This window comes from Papio anubis, chromosome 9 (genome assembly GCF_008728515.1).
Source record: "Papio anubis isolate 15944 chromosome 9, Panubis1.0, whole genome shotgun sequence".
Lineage (NCBI taxonomy): Eukaryota > Metazoa > Chordata > Mammalia > Primates > Cercopithecidae > Papio > Papio anubis.
The window spans coordinates 60,343,782-60,366,475 of record NC_044984.1 but is presented as its reverse complement, the minus strand read 5'-3'; the positions used below and the strand labels follow the sequence as shown (position 1 = coordinate 60,366,475).

The 22,694-nt window shown below is 38.5% G+C and overlaps 1 protein-coding gene across 3 annotated transcripts in view; it reads right to left on the bottom strand.

Moving 5' to 3' along the window:
* Positions 1 to 912: 912 nt before the first annotated feature.
* Positions 913 to 22,694, bottom strand: part of HMGA2 (high mobility group AT-hook 2) — a 141,122-nt gene continuing 119,340 nt past the window's right edge. Inside the window, exons 4-6 of one of the 3 annotated variants that reach the window (XR_004176105.1) lie at positions 15,829 to 15,861; positions 3,769 to 3,896; positions 913 to 3,634 (exon numbers count right to left, since the gene is read on the bottom strand). Coding sequence is in view for 2 of the 3 variants with exons in the window: in XM_021922571.2 (XP_021778263.1) it covers positions 14,808 to 14,882; positions 15,829 to 15,861 (108 nt within the window). In the remaining variant the exon portion in view is untranslated. Of the gene's footprint in view, positions 3,897 to 14,594; positions 14,883 to 15,828; positions 15,862 to 22,694 lie in introns of those variants that run through there. The other 2 variants (XM_021922570.2, XM_021922571.2) reach the window with 2 other exon arrangements.

Sequence of the window (22,694 nt, the reverse complement as noted above, 5' to 3'; positions counted from 1 at the left end):
TCCTGAATTCACTAAAGAGTTGAGCATCCTCAGCCCATTAAAAGATACATACCCTCCCCACGCTCCCATATGAAATGCTACATTGGCTGAAACCCATTCTCCCTCTCTGATGGTGACCATAAAGGCTTTCTGTGATAGGGCCTGTGATTTGTCCTTGGTATTGGCAGGGGTTTCGGGATGCAACCACTTTTCAGGATAACTCAGTAAGGTACTCACAGAATACTGACTGTGAGAATAAGTGAATGAATTCAGGAATGAAGTAATACATTAAACAAATTTCCTGACAGTAGATGTCTTAAAATTGGCAAACTCTTTCTAGAAACAAATTTCTCTTAAGAAGCTAAATGAAGAAAATTTGAGTAACAATGGTGATAGTACAAACCAGAAATTTTAGCTTTTTAAAAATCCTGGATATATTCATAATTAGCAACTTAAGTGTCAAGTTGACCTTGAACTTGGTAGAATCATTCTGACTTTGCTAGTACTTTTTAGAGTTAAAAGGCTCCTATCTAGGAGACACTTCGTGGCTTTCATTTCTTATTCTTTTGATCAAACTTCTAGATCTCTCTTCAACGTTACTTCAAAGACAACTGTTGCATTAGTTACTTCCCTTACAAACTTTGTAGACGCTAGCCTGAAGTAAAAATTCTATAATTTGGAACTACAGCTTATTCTTCATGTTTCTTCTAAGATTGTCTCTGTAGAATTAAATGTCAGAATCTGAAAGGTGAGCTCAGGGCAGTTGATTGAAGGAGTATGATATGTAAAACACACTTTATGTACGTGTGTACCAAGGTGTGTGCAAGGGGTGCAACAAAATGACTTGTGAGTGTCTCCCTCCTTGATCTGTTTTGACCAAACTTTATTACTCATTTAATGGAACTGTAACAAAGAGCAGGAATCAAAACACATGGGGATCACAGAGGCTGTTATGTTTATTGTGCAGAACAGACAGTGATAATCCACTAGAGAAATATTTTCAACAAGCAAGCGATTCAAAGTACAATCATAGACAGCAATTCTACATGAAGAACAAGGAATAAAGTTAGAAGACACTCAAAGGAACAGGGAGAAAGTCAACTGCAGTTAAACGTCTTGATACTTTTCTCCTGCAAACATACCTAACTTGCAGAAATGGTAGAAAAGTTAAATGTCCAGTCTTATTTAGCTGTGACCAACAACAGCAAAGAACAGTCCTATAAAATTTATCTCCCACAAAAATAAACTATATATATAAAAATTTTATGATGTTCTTACTGTTCCATTGGCCACAAGCTTTTTTTTTTTTTCAGTATGAAAAATGAGGTATACTGGGACTTAAGAGGTAGTAGTGTGTTTTGATTGTACAACGTACGGGAAATAAAAGTGTAACTTCACCAGAGATGGAAATCACTCAGTGTACCATATTTGGCCAACACGAGCAATTGCTTCAATTTTATGAGCTGGCCAATGAGGTTTCTAAAAGGCCCATCCAAAGATATGGAATGCGACTTTTATTTTTATGAGCCACTATTTATTTGCTTATTTAATGCACAGTTAACAGTAATGTTGAGTTTTAATTCTCTCCATAGCTCCTTTGGTGATTCACAACAGTGAGCGATCTGCCAGTCTCAGAGAGGTATGTGGCTTTTGAAACTACCTCCCTGAAGCGGCTGGAAGAGAGACGGTTTTGAGTTTCATTTGGCTTCAGTACTAAAAGCCATACTGACAAAAGCCGTCATGAGAAACTACCTCCTGGCCCAGTTGATAATACCATGTTAAAAAGTCAGCACACTCACTAGGAGAGAAAGGCATAAAATCTCTACATAAGAAGCGTTTAAAATAAATCTGGTTGAGACATATTACAAAAATCACATTTGTGTAAAATACATGAAAATATCTGTCAAGCATTTTCTTATATTCAACTAATCTTAAAAACACATATTTTTGATTGCATTATGCAAAAGCAGGGCTTGTTGCATCTCACCTACAAAGCTTCAAGTTTCTTTGAAGGTTGGCTTTTATTTTATTTATTATTTACTTATTTTGCAAAAATATGTAAAAATGTGTTCCTTTCTATCAAACGTCTTTTATAAAAATAGTTTTGACTAGGGATAGCTGCAGTTTGAACTATTTCAAACATTGAAAAAACAAATGAATGCTGCAAGTAACAAGTTCATTTCTTTTGAAGTCTGGAGGTAGGTCTTTGCAAGTCAATTAGTCCATTTCCTTACAATTCATTTGAGGTACAGACTTGGAGGGTAATATTTAAACATTACAGTCAAATCTTGTGTGATGTGTAGTGTGATTGAGGAAAATTATCCTTAAGAACCTAGGAGCGACTTGGTTAAAACATTTTCAAGTTAATGTAGAAATCTAGCAGAGAAGCTGAAACAAGTATTTGTAAAAATTTTTAATTAAAAAAACATAGAAAAATACATAGTCATGCTGAAACACAGTAAGGAGATTGCTTCTTTAACTGTAATTAAGTGTACAAAAAGAACTGCAGATGATTAGAATCACCTACCCAGTAAGTTTTCTTCTTGCATTGCTTGTGTATAGCAGCATGTAATAAGTACTAGACTGTAAATTCATTGTAACATTCAGAGGTAGTATTGAGTAGTGGGGATATATTGCATCTCTGGCTAAAAGTGCAGTTTGAATGAAGAGATGGTGAACTCAAGCTGAAGAAAAGCACCTCGGTCAACCATCTTATGTCAAAACGTATTACTTGAAGTAACACATATGCTTAATTTGAGGTAAGTGGTATTTAGGTCTTTCATGGAAACTGATACACAATGAAAAGAGAGAGGGAGAGGAAGAGGGAGAGAGACAGAGAGAGACAGACTGCCCCCTTTTTTTTTTTTTTTTTTTTTGCTTTTTAAATTGACGTATAATTATAGCAAAAGAAATTTAGATTTCGCTCCTCTCACCTCATAATTAGGTGAGTTAATCATGCATTATTCTGTTGTACCTTTTCATTAAATTACAAAGAGGATAATTTTACTTGTCTAGGTTCCTTAAATGCTCTGAGGCTGACAAGTGTTATTGATTGCTAAATGGCATTTGGCTCTGTAGGAAGTAGATTTCCTAAAAATGAAGTGTCCTGAAAACAAGTGCTGTGAGTAAATTTATTACTCTTGCTGATATGTGTGATATCCATAAATAGAAAAGTTGGCAATATTCGTTTGCTTACTTCCCTTTTTGAAAAATGAACATAACCTTTTCTGGTTTGTAAGCTGAATGAAAGGATACATCAGCATTTCGTCTCATTTAGAAATAAAAAGTTAAAAATCATCAAGTAAGTGTCTACAAGATTATACGAAAAAGAGAAAGTAGTATCTAGTCCTTATCTTTGGTGTTCTAAACAGAGGATTCACTACAGGGAGTGGGTTGGGGTGGTATTTGAGGTGTACACAGTGTTACACACCGCGTTCTTCCTATATGAATGCCCGACATCACAAGTGTGACACGTTTCTTGTTTGCATGCAGTGCAGTGATTGACTAAACCCAATTCAGTTTTCCTCACCCGCCCACTCTTGCTTATCAGATCAACAAACTATTAGTAGGTTAAGAAAAAAGAAAACAGTAATTAAAAGTTGCATTGTTAAGCTGTGTCCCCTGTGTTTACAGCAGTTTTTCACTAAACCTGGGACTGTGAAGGGATTACAAAGAAGGTGATTAATATAGTCCTTTTTAAGGTTATGTGATTTCTCCCCACCCCACCCCCACCCTCCCCCGCCCCACCCCACCCCACCCCAGATGAAAGTGGAAAGACCATGGCAATACAGAATAAGTGGTCACTGCAGTGTCTTCTCCCTTCAAAAGATCCAACTGCTGCTGAGGTAGAAATCGAACGTTGGCGCCCCCTAGTCCTCTTCGGCAGACTCTTGTGAGGATGTCTCTTCAGTTTCCTCCTGGAACACACAAAGGGCACAGCCATGACGCTCAATCGTTACACTGTGTGGGCTGCTCTTGCCAACAGTGCAGAGGTAACCTGTTTCCACAGCACATTACGCTTGCCTCAAAAGAGGATGACGATGACTGGCGAGCCCTCATTGCCAGGGCTTCTTAAACCGTAATTGAGGAATCAAGGTGTTGTTTTTTCCCAGAGTGGTCATTAGCCACTGTTGACTTAAGGCTTGACATCATGGCGGCTGGTCAGCAAATTCAATTGTTTGCTGTCCAGAGACGGTCAGGGCAATGCACGGTTACTCACTAATTAGAAAAAAAATAGGAATGGAATAAATTTTTCCCGACAGCATGCCATTCATCAGTTTTAAACACTGGCACACAAGAAAAATAGAGTTAGAGGGATCAGTTCTTAAGGCATAAAGAACCCACCCTCCCGATACTGGTGATAATAGCTGGTATTTTTAGAGTGCTTACCAGATGCTTAGGCACCTTCTGTTAATATTCCTATTTTACAGATGAGAAAACCAAGGCACAGACAAGGAATGTGCCCAAAATTACAGGGTGTGTGGGACCAGGATTTGGGTCGGGTCGGTTTTGGTGCCAACACCAGCGTGTGACCGCTACACCACTGTGCAGAGGCAGTGTGAGAGCAGGGGCAGAGCGGACAACGAGCCTTCCCAAATCCATTTCCTCCCCCTTGTATTTATTAAAGCACATTTTGAGACAGTGACCCAAGTTCAGCGTAACTGCTCAATCTCAATACTAATCCGCATGGACCAAACATTTGATGGTGGGCTAGCCAAGCAGAGAAAATCTAATATATATGTTTTTGCAAGGCCCCCTCTTCATATAAATCTAACTCCTCTTTCCCTTTTCCTTTTTCTGATTCCTTATGGCTCTGGAATTTGTTGGGGTTTCTGCGAGCCGGCTTGAGCCGCAAAGTTCTCTTTCCTTTTGCTTATTTAACAAATGTGCAGTACCTTTCAGGACATGGGTGGTAAAGCGGAGACAATAAACATTTCCGATAAAAGCGTCGTTAGTGAGAGGATGATTTTTATCAAATGCTGCACATTGTCTCATAAGACGGCATGTGAAAAAGATCTGGGAGAAGAGGTAAACATTTACTCCTGCAGCAGACCGAGCCCCTTTAAGAATGGCCAGCTTAAAACAGCTTATAACAGTCTTCATACTTTAATAGATTTGATTTTCCACATGGCTTCATTTTGTCTGGGTGGCTAACCGACACAATTTATACCTCTCTTCCTTTCCCAGGTCACCACAGTACACCATTCAGTAAAGCATGCCTTAAAGCTTGTCTGCATTATATGACCAAACTTCCATTCATTAGTGTTTGAAACACTTCAGCTGTGAAGGGGCTCCTAAATGCTACCATGTGTGACGCTTTTGCGTAAAAGCAGCAAATGGGAGAAAAAACCCCACATGAACGGGCACTCACCCACTCACATGAATGCACATACACACACATGCACACACACACTCTCTCTATCCTGGGCTTTAATCACAGGCCACTGCATACTTCAAACCCTTTGCAAAAGGTTTCAAATATTCTCCTTCCCCCTGAAGACTGAGAGAGCTGTAAATCCTGGGAATAAACACACATACAAATGAATGGATTACAGCTTGAAAAATATAACCATGGCAGCATCAAGTCATGAGATTTCACACCGGTTTTGTTTAGTCTGCTTTGGGTTTTGTGGGAAAAGTGGAACGTATGAGGCTACCTCCCCTTTAACTCCCAACCCCCAAACTGTGGGCTTCACATATATAAGCAGCAGGTTTATACCTCTTGACTAGGCAACAGGCCATGACCCTGAGATTCTCTGTGGAGCCCTGGCCACAAAGGAGGATGTAGCATGATCAAAGCCATGGGCAGACGAAAGAGAGGCGAGCCAAAGATCAGCTGCCCTGTGACCCTGTCCTTTCATTTAATATTTAAATTCCAGAAAGTCACTGAACCGTTAGGCAGATACACACCTCGTCTGTCCCCAGATGACTCACTTCTCATTATGACATGAGGTGTGGACTTAGGTGATTACTCTGAAACAGACCACGGCATAAAAGCCAGCAGGTATATTTTATTCCTTTTTACGGTTAACAAATTAATAGAGCACAGTCAAGCTGGCAAACCTCCTGGATTGAGCTGTAATTATTCCATTTCTAACTGTTTGATTTTTCTATACTATCCGGAAACCAAGGTACTTTCAAATCCGAAAGGAAACAGAATTTTCAGGCCGTGAACTTAACAAAGACCTTGTACTAGATGGAATGTGATCAGCTTTTCAAAACATTCCCAGAAACTTTGCTTGAGGTGAGCTCCTGAAACTCCTGACTTCCAACCCCTTAGACACAATTCAAATGAAAATGGTGATAGATCATGATGTTTCCTTAACTGTTCTTAACACAATGTGGATAGTTGTTTTATTAATGCATCTTTCTGCTGACCTTGGAATTCTTCTACTAGTGACTATCAGTTAGTACTGGGAACATGACTAGGATGTCAGAGGGTGGGAGTCTCACTCTGTTAAAGGTTTGCAGGCAATGTGGCTCTCACATGCTCAGAATGATGGTTTTCTCAAATGTCTAGTTAATGGAGAGCTCTCTCTTCTTGGCATAGCCCTGGCTGGCCACCCTTCAAAGGAAGGAATGGTTCCCAAAGGGGTGATGTGGCGGGGCAGGTGGCTCTTCCCACTTCTGCATACCTCAGCTCTCACCTTCCCAGTGACTTGGTCTTTGGCTACATGTGTGGATTCTGTACCACAAGTGTGCATTCAATGAAGAGAAGAAAAACCTTCCCTGTCAGGAATGAGGTTGGAAAACCCATTCTTAGCTCCCCTAAGTGTCATGGTCTGGCCAGAGTTAACACAGGGTGCTTCTGTGGTGCAAAGAGAGAACAGAAACAGGTGACATGGAGAATAAGCAGCTGGCTCTGACATCCCCAAAGAGTCCTGTTTCTGTAACTGAGGAGTTGGTAGGGACCCCTGAGCTTCAATCACCTTTAGTAACTTAAAAGACATGGCTGGGGCCAGGCACGGTGGCTCACACCTGTAATCCCAGCACTCTGGGAGGCCGAAGTGGGCGGATCACAAGGTCAGGAGATCAAGACCATCCTGGCTAACACAGTGAAACCCCATCTCGACTAAAAATACAAAAAAATTAGCCAGGTGTAGTGGCGGGCACCTGTAGTCCCAGCTACTTGGGAGGCTGAGGCAGGAGAATGGCGTGAACCCGGGAAGCGGAGCTTGCAGTGAGCAGAGATGGCACCACTGCACTCCAGCCTGGGCGACCTCAAAAAAAAAAAAAAAAAAAAAGGCTGTGTGTTATAGACAATAGCTTGTACCTTGACATGTTTTAAAAAAATTGCATCACATTTGTCACCTAATGGTCAAAGGACCTTTGAGCTTGTGTAGCTCCCAAGAGAAGCCTTGAAGTAATAATAAGAAGAAAACTGTAGCCAAGAGTTGCACACATCTCATTAGGGTCTAGTGGCAGGGTGGGAAGGCTAAACAGCCGCTCTTTGGTCAAGAAGGCTTACCTGTTGGAATGGGGCTTCAGGAATGCTCATATGAAAGGACTTTTCAAAGTGCAAGTGCACAGTGACATTTTTATGAGCACCAGCCACTAAGGCCTCTAAACACCGAACAGCTCCCAGCCATCATGCAGCTACTTTACAAAGACAAGTGAGGTTGCGTGGTACCAGGCTGAAACATGTGAGCTTTCTTGGCAGAAAATTGATGAGCGGGGCAAGGGATGGGCAGAGTTGGAAAACTATATTTTTATTATAACTACTGGAAAAGTGCACTTACTTTGCCTTAGTTTTTCTTTTGTTCATGAAAAAAGGAATTTGGTAAATGTAACTCTTTCATTGTTTTAGCTAAGCTTGAAAAAAAACTCCACTAAAACCCAGAAATATAGTTTGCACGTATCACTGTTCTTTTAATTTGGTTCAATATGATGCATGTGATATATACACCTTTGGGTACACTTCTGCTAATTGATTAAAAAGGAGGAGGAAGACAGCCCAATATCCAAACTTAACTCCTAAGGCTAATGGAATTTTAAAATGTCTTGAGTTTAATAAGACTTACCATGCAGGCATGGATGAGGGTGTGTGCTGGAAGAAAGTTCAGTATTTAATGCTAAGAGCTGAAGCTCTGGGTTTAATTTTCAGATGCAGACTAAACAGCAGGTCTGCAGTAGAAGAGGCCAGTGGATTCTAAATGGAACCGGGAAATACAAACTCAGAGGTGGTGTTACCACGATGCCCTCCTTCGTGTGTGGTAAGGAGTGCAAAAATCACAGAAGTTCATGTCAGCTTTAATAAGTCCTTATCTTTTTTTTTTTCTTAACTGCAAATAATTCTGCAACTCTTCTATTACATGATGTTGCAGGCCAGAAATCCATGTGTAATTTAAGCTATCTTGCCAATAAACCTACAAATACTTGGTAATCTAGAAAGGGTAGTTATGGCTAAATGGCATTCTTTTTTTTGTTATCTGTGTAGGTTCAATTTCTCAGGAACTCAGAACGACACACTTAGGAGTTTTCCACGTTCATGAGTATCTTGAGTCAGTCCTGTTACAGCAGAAATAAAGGGCTCTCCTCAGCAGCAATGACCAGGAACTAGTTTTTCAAGTTCCATCTGTAGCTAAGTGACTGACAAGACCACAAAGCTGAGTTTTTCTATTCTCTGTCAGATATTTTCGTTTAAAATGTATCAAGACTGTTTAACTTAATGGAAAGTGATTATTTCCTCCAACTAGGAAAACTCTACAGCAAATTTTTAAAAAACATGTTAAATGGAACACATATAAACCATATAATCTGGCAAGAGCAAGGGATTCTGGTGGAAATGCTAGGCAGGAATTACGTTTTTCAAAAGGAGACAAGAAGTTGAGATATTGACAGCATTTGTACCTGATCTTGTCTTTATTTTTGCATTACGTATATATAACATAGAATTGTTAGGACTACTTTGTGTGTGTTAGCATCAGCTTAATAAAGTTGGTTTGAAGGTCTTGCTAGGGCATGTTTAATGTAAAGAAGGTTGAGCTTGGACCTCACTAATCATAGATGCCAACCACTGCACTAGCAGGTCTCAGTCCCACTGTGTCAGACCAGTAATGACTATACATGTCTATCTACACTGCAGGATTGTGTGAGAAATGTGACAACCATTTGGGGAAACCTTGAAAAAGAGTAAAAATCCAGTAAGACTATAGTGTGAAGCTGTGATTATTAATGTCAGTTACTAATTCTGTGATTATTTCTTTACCTATGATTCAAGGATAGGTTCTTAAGAAAGAAAAAAACTATTCAATAGGGTCCCCAGAGGAAAGTAAAATAAAAAGTATTAGCTTCCTAAAATGCTCTCTGGCTTGTCTTGTCTGTAATCTCAATAGAGTTCCATTACTGCAAATATCGCAACAGAAGTAATGCTGGTCTCTGCGATACAATGAATTTCTCCTTTCTGGGATAAAGGGCTATTTTTAAAAAATCTGGAGATGGTAGGCACATTTTTCAAACAGGGAAATCATTTTAGGTATAAACTAATTATAAGTTTCAGGAGTCACGATTTCTGAGGATTACTGGTTTGATCAGTTTTCCATGCCAGGTTCAATTCTTATCACAGGAACACTGCATTTAAAAAAATAGCTAAAGACAGCAAAAGGATTTTTGCATAAACAAAGTATTCAAAAGAAGGGATTTTTTTTTTTTTTTAATAGAGATGGGGTCTCACTATGTTACTCAGGCTGGTCTCAAACTCCTGGGCTCAAGGGATACTTCTGCCTCAGCCTCTCAAAGTGCTGGGATCACAGACATGAGCCATCATGTCCAGCTCAGAAGAAGAAAATTTATTTCAGTGTTTCCACAACTGTTGTGGAATATTCTTATTTTTATGCAAAGTAGCTTTAAATTATGATTAAAGACTGCTTAAGGGTTATATTCCAGATGTGCTTATTAATGGCATAGACTAGGAAAAACCTTTTCCTTTTGTTTTGTAGATGTGTAAAATTTTGCATAGGTGTTTTATTTGCAGCCAGGGAACAGAACATTTGTGGATTTTAATCATTATTGCACCAAATGTTTTTCATTATCCTGAGTTATGACTTTTGAGTAAGATTATAAAAATATCAGTAACAGTAAGTTAACAAATAATTTCTCAGTAGACATTTGAGTGTCTAGCAAACATTTCCTGAATATGAGTGTCTGAGACAATGCAATATATTTCTATGCAACGATTAAGGATTTTCTTAGAAAGACCAGGTTTTAAAGCCAATTGCTATTTGTTCCACATTAATTTGGGTGAGTAAGTTTGGAGAGTAAGAAGAAAGATATATATTGAGTAAATAATTGGTTTTTATCCAGTACACATCAAAATGTAGAGGAAAATTCTGCAATGTGAAGGGGAAATGCAGGCAGCCACTGCCATTTTGTTTTGAGCCTAATCCACAGACTTCCCCACACAGAAACAGTCATACTTAAAAAAAAAAAAAAAAACTCTCGGCAAATGTGTCAAGTCCAGAAACACTAAATTTTGCCTTTTGGAGTTTTATAAGTTGCCCTAAATTGAGTGATGTTCTTTCACTTCTGTTAGAAGTTGTCATCTCTATAAAACATTTCCTGCCAAGAACCGCTGACTTCATCCTGCCAATATTCCTGTATTACAACTGTTAGCTAAGCTAATTACTTCATCTGTTTACAGTTAATAATCATTTTGATACGCTTCCTCTGCCCTCCAATTTCCCTGTGCTGCTATGTCCTTGAGCTACTTTATTAAGGGTTAAACCTTGGTTTCTACTTTGCTCTCTCTTTGTCCCTTGACCTGTGTGATGTCAGAGGTCAGCGGTTAAGTCAAAAAGTATTTCCTATACAACAAAACAGTGCAACTCAGGGCAGCCTTTGATATGATTCTTCATGTTTTGCCAGTTGGTACTAAACATTTACTGGCCCACAAGATGTTTTACCAGCTTGAAAGTGCATAAGTAAAAAAATAAATACATCAGTAATCTTTATGACTTAGGCAGTATAAATCATTATGTTCCTTGAGTGAGTAGACGAGTGAGTATTTGTAAGTCTGATTTATTATGAACTATTTACTGCACTGGCCAAGGTACCATGTAAAAGATGAGTGTTAGAGTGAGAATGCTTTCCCCTTTCCTCCTTCCCTCTTTGTATGTCTAGACTAAAAGCCCCCAGTAAAAATGCCTTCTTTGAGAACGAGATGCTGACTGCAATTCATCAACTTGCTTGTCCCAAAATGAAATCTCTCATTTTGCTCCAAACAATGTTTAGGTTGTCTGAAATATAAACATCCTTAAAACTGCCCTTGAAGTCTCTGTAAAAACATTCAACATTTTATTTTGAGGGGGAAGAAATCCCGTGATAATCAAGGCTTACTGAGATTTCTTTGCCCGGGTGCACACCACCCACAGAAGATGTTACTCGCAAGTAAAAACTCTTTTTTGAAACAGAAAGCTTTGTTTCCAGTCTTTTAGAAACTGAAAACTTTGCAATCCTCTCACTGGGAAATTGAAAAGGAGCAGGTTTGTACCTGTCCTAATTGCCAGAGGCATTGTTTGCCAGGGCTGTACAACAATGGGGAAAGTAGATTGAAAGGGTTAAGAACTTTTGGATTTTAAAAACCTGTTTTCCCTTTGGGTAGAAGAAAGGTGAGAGAAAAATGTCTGAATTACATTTAGGGAGTCCCTTCAAGTCTCAGGTGAAAGCCTTAAAAGGGAAATAGCAATAAACGATCAAATACCTGATAAACTAGAGAAACATTTTTAGACATCTCAGATGGAAAGAGACTTATTTTTATCAAAGTAAAAACCTGAGTAACAAAGCACCCTCTAATGATAATAATAATAATGATCTGGTACTTTTATGGTGTTTCTTTTTTTAAAAAAAGAAAAAGAAAAACCTACCACCATTTCCTACTAGGGTTAAGAATGTAATTCATATGACTGAGAATTCAACTGCTCAAATTGCTAAAAAATGAGCTGATTTCTATTTCTTTCTTTTGAGATGGAGTCTTGCTGTCACTCAGGCTGGAGTGCAGTGGCACCATCTCTGCTCACGGCAACCCTCCCCCGCCAACCAGGTTCAAGCGATTCTCCTGCCTTAGCCTCCCAAGTAGCTGGAATTATAGGTGCCTGCCGCCATGCCTGGCTAATTTTTGTGTATTTAGTAGAGACGGGGCTTCTCCATGTTGGCCAGGCTGGTCTCAAACTCCTGACATCCCTAAGTGTTGGGATTACAGGCATGACACCGCACCCAGCCTCATTTCTATTTATTTCTAATTAGCTAATTTCAATTTATTGTTTATCACTTGAAGTGGAAATATAGTAGAGCTATTTTGTAAGCCGTTTTCATTGGTTTTGGAATTTTAGAAAAAAGTTAACGTGCATATTACAGATTTTCCCCTTTAGATTTTAAAGAGGCTATTAACTCTCCCATTAGGATTATGGGACACAGTTGATGTTTGCAGCTGATGACACCTGGTGGATTTCCCAAACACGAACCCCTGCAACAGGGTGGTCCTTCACTTTTTATTTCTCTCTAGATGCATGTACTTGTACGCACAAACACAAGTGCATATGTAGGTGCTGAGATTTGTCATAATTCTGAATTCGTCTCCTCAGAATAAACTCTGCTGCTTTGTACCCCAGGTTCAAGAAGGGCCATTATTGAAGATCTGAGGAGACTTCAGCATTGGGCGGTATAAGGATACTTTACCACAGAGCCTTTGTAATTCTGTATACATGTGACAGAAATACTAGGAAGATGACTCTGAATGCTTTAGCCCTAATGATAGGATGGAGCAATTACTAGAAAATTTCCTCCAGCTAAAAAATCCTGCTTTAAAAAACATTCAAGGAAAACACTTGACGTCAAAGAGGAAGTACTTTGGAATAAATCAGGATTCTAGAATTTTTGAGACTATAAATCTCTGGAAATGAAAAACAGTCAAAAATAAGTCAGAACGTAATAATGCTACCTGGAATTTATATAATTATGAATCTCTTGTAATGTTCTTGGGAGGAAGGGAAAAGGTATTATTATTCCATTTCCTAGATGGATAAATAGAGCAAAGAGAAATTAATTAGCCTAGTGATGGGGTCAGAAAGAAAAACCTAGGTCTCTTTACACACTTCTGAGCCCTTTTCTTTAGATATCAAATATTTAGCTGTGCTAAAATTTTTATCTCAAAAGTGATTCTGAATGTAACCCCTCAAAGTGCTGTTGAACGAAGGATATGAGGCTGAGTTAATCCAGATTGCCACATGGGAAAGCCATCTGGGAGGGTATTTTGAAAGAAACAGATGGAAAAGGAAGATATTCTTTTGAATGTAGTGTAAAATTTACATTATCGTCCACGAACTTTCACATAGTTTTCATGTTTACATAATTCATTACTGTGTCATCAGACAATATAAATTAGGTAGCCCAATGAGCTCATGTTCTTTTTTATAGTTCTGAGTCTGAACTCTCCTATATGGGGCAAATCTGGAACAGGGTCTGTAAGGTAGTCATATTCATCCTTGAAGATCACCTCAATCCACTTATGGATTCTTTGAGATTCTGGATTCTCTTGGGAAAAACTGTGATTTCACTTATATTATTTCTTGGTGTATTAATGCCCAACTTGCAATCAGTTCTAGCCACATTAATAATCTCCACCTGTGATGTATTTGTTCTTGCCTCTCTACCTTTGTATATGCCATTCATCTTATCTGTAATTTCTTTCCCTTAATTTATGTTTCAGTTTTCCCTTCTGCAACTCAACAACAACAAAATCAAACAAAACAAGAAAATTCCAGTCTTTGGGGTATCATCCCCTTGATAACCTGAGGCATTCCACTCATTCATCCGTATCCCCCGTGTGTCCCATGCACATTGACATTCTGTGGTCATTTGCTCAACAAATGTTCAAACATCTTCCCATGTGTTTTCATGGAGTGTCTTCATCTCTGGTTGCACATTAAACTCACTTAGGGAGTTCATAAAAAATACTGATGGATCTCCAGACCAAATAAACAGAATCGCTGAAGGGTGGGGCCGTGCTGGGGAGGTAAATGTTTAACAACTTGCTCTTCAGGAAAAAAAAAAAGAAGTCCTGAATTTTAGTATTTGTCATTTTCCATGGTGTAAATACTCCCACCATAGTGGATTTCAAGCTACCTACTCGACATCACTGCACAGAATTCAGAAGAGATGTTCACTATTTGCTCACAAGGGCTAGTTCCAGCATACCACTGGATAGGACACAGGCATATACATATAAATATATTTCTCAGGTGCAGTGACTGTTTTTCTTTGTTTGACTCATCTTCCCTATGACACTAAGCACAGGGACTGAATCAATATTAACAAATCACATAAGGTGATTAATCTGTAGTTCACAGCCTATGATGCAAATGTGAACTCTGCTTCATCCTTTGACTCAAATGCACAGATATCAATTTATTTTCTCTTGATTTTCGTACAGATAAAGGATGAGAGGCTAAATATATTTGGGTTCTCCTACTTAAAATGTCAAGTTTTTGTTTATATATATATATGTGTATATATATATAATATATATGTGTTTATATATATGTGTGTATATATATAAACATATTGTTATATATATAGTTATATATGTGTGTATATATATTTTAATATGGTATAATGTGTATATATATATATATATTTTAATATTGCTTAAAGACACACAAACACTGGGTCTTTTTAGCACCCCTCTCCTACTCTTAGCTTTTATGCATGGGAGCAGCAATGAGAATGACTTTTTTCGTGGTAACTCTGTTTTTATTCCACTTAAAGCTCATGTGTAATTGTTTGAAGACACTTTCCCTGGATCCTTTCATGTGTTTGGAAGTTTCAGTTCTCTTCTAAGTGGCATTTTTAGAGAATAGTAGATATATAAGATTGCCTGGGTGGTCCTTCCCAGGCAAGGCAACATTGACCTAAGAAAACAGGATGCAAGGTAGATTTGTAAAGACCTCTAGGGAAAAAGATTTCATGGATACTTAAAATTACACGAAAGAGTTCTACTTAATTTGGTAGCTCGTGACACTGCTTAATAACTTATTTTAGCAGGTTCAGCATACCACCTAGATCTCCAATGACTATGTACATCCAGAAGGGAAGAGAACAGCAGGACATTCTTATACTTTAATAATGGCTCACATTATTAGCAATCATGGTTAATTTATACTTCAGTTTTGTTTTCTTCAAGATATGCTTCCTCAATAAACATGTTTTTTTAACGTTTCTATGTAAGGATTATAGTGAGGACAAGGTGCTCCAGGAATATGGGGCAAGAGACGTAGAGCTATTTCCCAATTTTGATGTTGCCAAAAACTTCAGAGACTGGGATTCAGTTATTTAAATAAGATCTAAGAATGCATCAGTCTGCAAGTTAGTATAACTTAATTTTCAAGTATTCCAGCATTCTTTGGAGTGTTTTGGGATCATCAAATATTATGAAATGGTTCAATGAAGAAATATGTTTCCAGTCATGAATCATTAAATAGAAGTCTGGTGTCAAGTCAACAGAACATAGACAGTCAGTTGGAAAGGGCAAAATTTGATGTTTAAGAATTGGTAAAAGATAGAGTAAAATTAAATATTTGTTTTACATACGAGGCAATGAAATAAAATAGTTTTATTTTTAAAATAATTTATATTTGCTTTGTACACTTAAGACCTTACATTTTGGGGGGTTTTTAATGGTACGATTGTCAACTATATATTCCTGACTTTGAAGGCTACAACACATTTTCAAGAACACTGCAAGACGATAATCAAAATGAAGAAAATGCAAAATAAGGTTTAGTTTGGGGACATTTTTCAGAACATATTTCACTTTTTATATTAATGGGGAGAATATAATTAATGACTATGTCTTACCTGAGCAGGCTTCTTCTGAACAACTTGTTGTGGCTAAGGAGGAAAAGAAAAAGATATATTTTAAAAGAAAATATACATTATGGAAAAAATTAGGTGTACATATTTTAAATATAGATACTTGTCTTCAAAGAAAACAGGAAAGTATAAAGTTCAACTGGTATATCCAGAGTTAAAAGTGTTTATACATGGCCAGGCGTGGTGGCTCACGCTTATAATCCCAGCACTTTGGGAGGCAGAGGCGGATGGATGGCTTGAACCCATGAGTTCTAGACCAGGTTGGGCAACATGGTGACACCCTGTCTCTACAAGCAGTACAAAAATTAACAGTGTGTGGTGGCATGCAACTGTAGTCCCAGCTACTCAGATGCCTAAATGGAAGGATCACGTGAGCTAAGAAAGGTCAAGGCTGCAGTGAGCCGTGATCATGCCACTGCACTCCAGCCTGGGTGACAGAGCAACACCCTATCTCAAAAAAAAAAAAAAAAAAAAAAAGAAAATTGTTTATTCCTGATCTCTCTATATTAAGGAAACACAACATAGGCTATCTCAGTGAAAGTAATTCCCAATTAAAGTCTGGCATACACGCCAAGTAGCTTGAAAGAAACTTAACTGTTTGATTCACTTTGTTTTTAGCCTATATGTCACAAAACTGAGGAGTGAAGGTACCTAATTTGTTAATATTTCATTTTTTAAAAACACCTTCATTGAGACATAATTTACATGCCACACAATTCACTCATTTAAAGTATATTTTAGTATATTCAGAGGGTTGTGCAACCATCACCACAATCTGATTTAGAACACTTTCATCGCCTCTAAAAGAAATATTGTACCCATTAGCGGTTACTCTTCCCTAACCTCCACGTCCCTAGCCACCTCCCACGCCTAAGTGACCATGAATCTACTCTCTGTCTCTACGAATTTACCTATCTTGACATTTCACGTAAGTGGAATCATACAATATATGTAGAGTATTTTGTGTGTGACTTCTTTCACTGGCCTAGGGTTTTCTAGGTCATCCATGTGGTAGCATCAGCAGTTCATTCCTTTTTATGCTAAATAATATTCCCTTGTATGGATATACCACATTTTACCTATCCATTCATTAGCTGGCAGACATCTGGGGTGTTTCCACCTTTTGGCTATTATGAACAATGCTACTATGAACATTTATATACACATTTTCATGCGAACATGTTTTCATTCTTGGGTATATACCTGGGAGTGGAATCACTGCGTCATACTGTAATTCTTTGTTTCACTTTTTGAGGAGCTGCCAGACACCTTTCCAAAGCAGCTGCACCATTTTACAGTCTCACCAGCAATGAATCTGGAGTTCCAATTGCTTTGTATACATGCCAATGCTTGTTATTGCCTGTCTTTTTGCTTATAGACATCCAAATGGGTGTGAAGTTAAACATCATTGCTGTTTCGATTTGAATTTCTCTCACAACTAATGATGTTGAGCATTTTTTCATGTGCTTATTGGCCATTTATATGTCTCCTGGGGAGAAATGTTTATTTAAATCCCTTGCCCATTTAAAAAAAAATTGCTATCTCTTCATAACGAAGTTGTAAGAGTTCTTTTAATGTTTTACATCCAAGTCCCTTATGATTTGCAAATATTTTCTCCCATTCTGTGAGTTTGTTCAGTTTCTTGATGGTATCCTAGGAAGAATATTGTGTTATATCTATATCTATTGTATATGTAGAGCAAAACTCTCTCTTTTGAGTGAAACACCCGAGGGAATGTTTTTCTGCCTGCCTAACTTTCCAATAGAGTATTAGAAAGTACTTGTTATTACTTTGGCGTTATAAAAGGTGGATTTGAAGCCTGAGCTTTTCGATGGATTATTTACTTCCAGTCCTCACTCTCATGTCTGAATACAGGCATGCATTATTCTATCTACACATCACTGAGATTTGTGAGTACACCTGAGGTACTCTGATGTGGATAGTGACATGCGTTCTTGCGCCAGTGAAAAATAAAATTGTCACAGTTCTCCCAAATAACAGCAGTTAGAACACCTTCACTATTCACTAGCCCCTGTTCATTCATTCTGAGAGCCCCTTCCTCTCAGAGTTCCTCTCAGTGGTACGGTGGTTTATTGCTGGTACATTAAAAATTCCATATAAAAATCATCAGAACTTTTCTTGTTTTTAGATGGACAGCATAAAAATAAAATAAATGGCAAGGTACTTTTGCTCAAAGGAAAAGACGTTCTTCCCTTTGACTTTAAACCACAGTAGAGATGAGGTCATCACAAAAGCCCAAGTTTTGAGATGATATTTTCTCCAGGGGAAATCGAACTAAGAACAATGAGAACTTTTTGCCTCTTAGGACACAAAAGCGTGGGCTATTAGAGGATTCATTTCCAAAGGGCCATTTGGAAGAAGACAGCACTCTTCTTCCTCCCCCTTTTCCCTGTCGATTACACCTGTACACATGTTTACTCCCAAACCGTTTCAAATCTACACACATTCTTGCAGGCTGACTGGTTCCTACTGCTCAGAAATCCCCCTCCTTTTTTGGCCGAGGCTCCCGCATTCATGTGACTCCTGCACACTGCAGCTCAATGAAATCCTCTGAAAGGGCTGCCAGCTCACCCAATTTTCCATGAATTAGGTCCTGACACTTCAATGAGGGGAAAGACAATGTCTGAATCTCTGCCAGCCCTGGCTCCCGGCCTAGTCCGTGTCACGGAACTTCTACCAGCTACCCTCAGACACAGCACTTCATACTTTTCAGACCACCAAACAAACAGACCCTTGAATACTTTCAATGTTGGTTGGGGTTATGGCTGCCAGGATGTTTTCCCAGCCTCTGGCACCCAATGGCTCCAGACTGTGCCGGGAAAGTTTTTGTTGTTGTTATTTTGTTTTGTTTTTATTTTTATGAATGGCTTTGGTAGAAAACGCAGACTGAAGCATAATACTACCACCATTCATAAAAAGGGGAAGGAAACAAACTGCTGTCTGGAAAGCTTTTTGGACGCCAAACAAACTGTAAGTCTCTTATCTTCCTTGAGGCATCTCTCGGCTCAGAACTAAGTGTTGATACTTAGAAACCAGTTGCTCCTCAGGGTTCTTGGCATTAAAAACACAACTGGCCACAGGATTTTTTATAAGACCTGAATAATATCAGCGATACATATTAGTCTTCTGTGCCGTTAACAGTAAATGTCCATGCACCTTAAAAAATGAGTAATATTTTGCACATGCATTTCCTATATAAAAGCTAAAATCCTTTATATTTTTAACATCTGCCCCTTTGTTACTGGGAGGGTCCAGGCCTTACTGTTTTCATTTTCTCACAGGGAAACCAAGGCCTAGGGAATTTAAATAATCTTCTGAGATCATTTTCTAAAACTAAAACAACTTGAGTCTACTGATTCTCTTAATCCCTGATATAATGCGCTGAAGAAACCCAGTCTGTTCCTTGAAAAAAAAAGAAAAAAGAAAAAAGTCAAATCAATATCCAATCCAGGAGAAGCTGTACTTCCCCAGCTTTGATTTTCAACTCCAGATTGTTCAGCAAGGCCTAGTTCTGATTCCTCCAGGTTGCTGATGAAAAGTGAATCCCAGGGGACAAGAGTCAGCCCTGCAAAGTCCAGCAGCCTCACCTCACTTGGAGATTCTTCCTTCATTATCAATTGTGGAGGGGATAAGTCCCTCTTAAAGGTGTGGACATCATAATGACCATTCTAGTGAACACATAGCAAAGCCTTTCAAGTTGTTTAGACAAATCTGATGATCCAATTCTAAGTGTGCACATAGGGAGTTTATATAATTTAGGCACTTTGTCAACTTGGCATGCAAACCCTTCAATGCACTGAGATTTTGAATTCATGATGTTGAGACTATTGCACCTTTCAAAAAGCTTGTAATGAAAATCCTCATTCCATGGTTGCATTTAAACTTCTAAAATACAATGGGGTGAAACAGAGCTTCCTCCCAGAACAAAACATCAATAGCAGCATTGACAAAATCACCAAAGGACTTTGAAGAAATGTTTTGGATTAATAGATGTTAAAATAAAACTCTGGTCGGATGCGGTGGCTCATGCCGGTAATCTCAGCACTTTGGGAGGATTGTTTGAGCTCACGAGTTTGAGACCAGCCTGGGTAACCTGGCAAGACTTCACCTCTATTAAAAATAATTAGCCAGGTGTAGTGGTGCATGCCTGTACTCCCAGCTACTCAGGAGGCTGAGGTGGGAGGATTGCTTGAGCCTAGGAGGTTGAGGCTGCAGTGAGCTATGATCACACCATTGCACTCCTGCCTGGGTGACAGAGCAAGACCCTGCCTCTAAAGAAAAAAAAAATGGTGAGAACTCAAAGACCCCATCAGTTGAACATATCATGTGAAGATTAAGAAGAGCTCTTTCTAACCACATGGATTTCAGTGAGTAGTGCTCTGTAGTCTAGCCCTTAGAATGGACTAGCTCAGCCACAATTGAAAGTATAATGCTTGCAAATAAATAAATATCATTGTTAAAGTATATACAAATAGCTTAGGGTACAACATGCTAAGAAACTGTAGAGGATAAGCAAAAGGAAAGGACATAGTTTTGGGTTTCTGAGGTCATACAGCAGACGAGCAGTTCTCCAAATGAAAGAAAAAAAGTTACTGAATTTTTAAAATCCACAGAGTATCTGGATTTTTAAGATTTTGTAGAAAGACACTTGTGTAGGAAATGGTCTGCCATTCCACCTATTTCAGAATAATTAAGAAGTTCCTCGGCCCTCCTAAGAATACAATCTATGGTTCCAGGAAGTCTAGGTATTTTAAAGCTGATACTCAGACAGCTAAGCCACTCCTTCTGGTAGGCATTGAAAGAAAATCCTTGCTAACAAAGGACCCAGACATTAGTAGTTCATTTTAGTACTAATCTAAACATTAAATAAAAAGAGGCTTGAATTGAGCTTACCAACTTAATTTTTTTAAAAAAATTAGGCACAGTGTATGGTAAAGCAAACATGATTATTATGCAAAGGGTCTTAAGTTGACCTTAGAAAGAAAGAAGCCCTTCACATGGCTCCCTGTGCAGATGAGTCTCTGGCTTTAATGTAAGCAGCAGAATTTTAATATAATTAGATCCTTTGCTTCTTGCCAGCCAGTAGTAGGCGATTTTGCCCACTTTGTTTTGAAATCGTATGATTTTGTTTTAAAAATCATATGACCATTGTTCAACCAATAGGTACTTCTGTGCCCTAGCATAATCTTTTTTCATGTAGATTGTTTTCCAGTCTCATAGCAATATAGTGTAAGACAGATCTTCTAGCCATTTACTAAAAAAGGATGTAAAAACCCTAATTTCTATAAAAATTCCTCAATGAGAGTGACATTTTGGGGGCCCTTCACACCTCATAAAATAACATCTCATAGGATCATCTGTTATTTAAAATTTTAAGTTAAATATGGTGTCATATTAAAAATGTTTATGCAAAAGATATTTGTTTTTAAACTTCCAAAAGAGTCCTTTAGATGTAAGCCAGCTCATTGAACTAGTGAGGTTTATGATCATGTTTGTATCCACACATGCGTAACCAGTTTTATCTGCCTGAACTGACAGATGAATATATCCCTATCATACAGACAACATTTCAATAAATACATAGACCTATTACTTATCACTTCACTGCTTTCTAGACCAAATTGATTGGTTATTTATAGGAAAAATGTCCCAAAATATTGAATAAGTAGACACAGCTCAAATTCTAGACAAGTAGTCATCAAATCTCTCTGCAAACACTCCAAATGGCCATGAACCATCAAGGCCAGCAGCAGCCTTGACTTGTGTGGTTGGGGCACATTGATGGGAGTAGCTTTTGACTTGTGGTGTGAACAATATCCTTCTTCACCCTTTGTCCAAAGTTATTTAAAGGTTCATAACACAACCTTTCTTTCTGTATAGAACATTCACCGAGATCCACTCTCATTTATATGCTATGAAATATGCTCTTATCCTCAGAAATTTCACACTGCTGTCCTGAATATATTTTCTTTGAATTTGATGTTTACCTGGCTGAAGGAGGATGACCATTATCAAGAATTTGTCTTTCATGAAATTACGTGATTGACATGTTTGTTCATGGCCCTCCGGATTTACAGTTTTAAAACTTCAATATTCCAGAATGTCAAGATTTGTGTTTGGGTCACTTTTCAAACAATGAACTTCAGGCTTTGGAGGCTTTGAACCACTTTTTTTTTTTTTTTTTTAAAGCATAAGAATCTCCCCCACACCTTTTATGTTAGATCTTATGTGGGGACCCTACAACAGAAAGCAAACAAAATGGTATTTCTGAGACTCATTCACGTGGCCTCTACTCCAACCCATGTCTGCCCTCCCAGGATGCCCCTGAGGCCCCTCAATGGAAAACCAGAGCTCCAGGGGAGGTCAACTAAAAACAAATCTTAGGACTAGGCATGTTGGCACATGTTTTTAGTCCCAGCTACTTGGGAGACTGAGGAAAAAGGACCCTTGAGTCCAGAAGTTCGAGGCTGCAGTGTACTATGATCGCACCTGTGAGTAGTCACTGCATTCCAGTCTGGACAACAGAGCAAGACTCTGACTCTGTAAAAACAAAAATCTCTGATTTTTAGATGCAAATCCTCCTGCAGAACTGTATCGCCAGGATAGGTGGAGGCAGAGCATCTTCACAGCATTCACCGTGTGACTCGTACTATCAGGTTGAGCCACATGAACAGGCATTTTTGTAGGTCGAAACCAATCAATTATCAGCAATTTCATATGGTTTAATCCCATACAATCAAGGTAAGGTCTTTCTAATTCAGTAAGAGTAATTTTTGTGACGTGTCATTAAGCTGTATTAGCCAAGAGATTTTTGTACCTTCTGCATACCT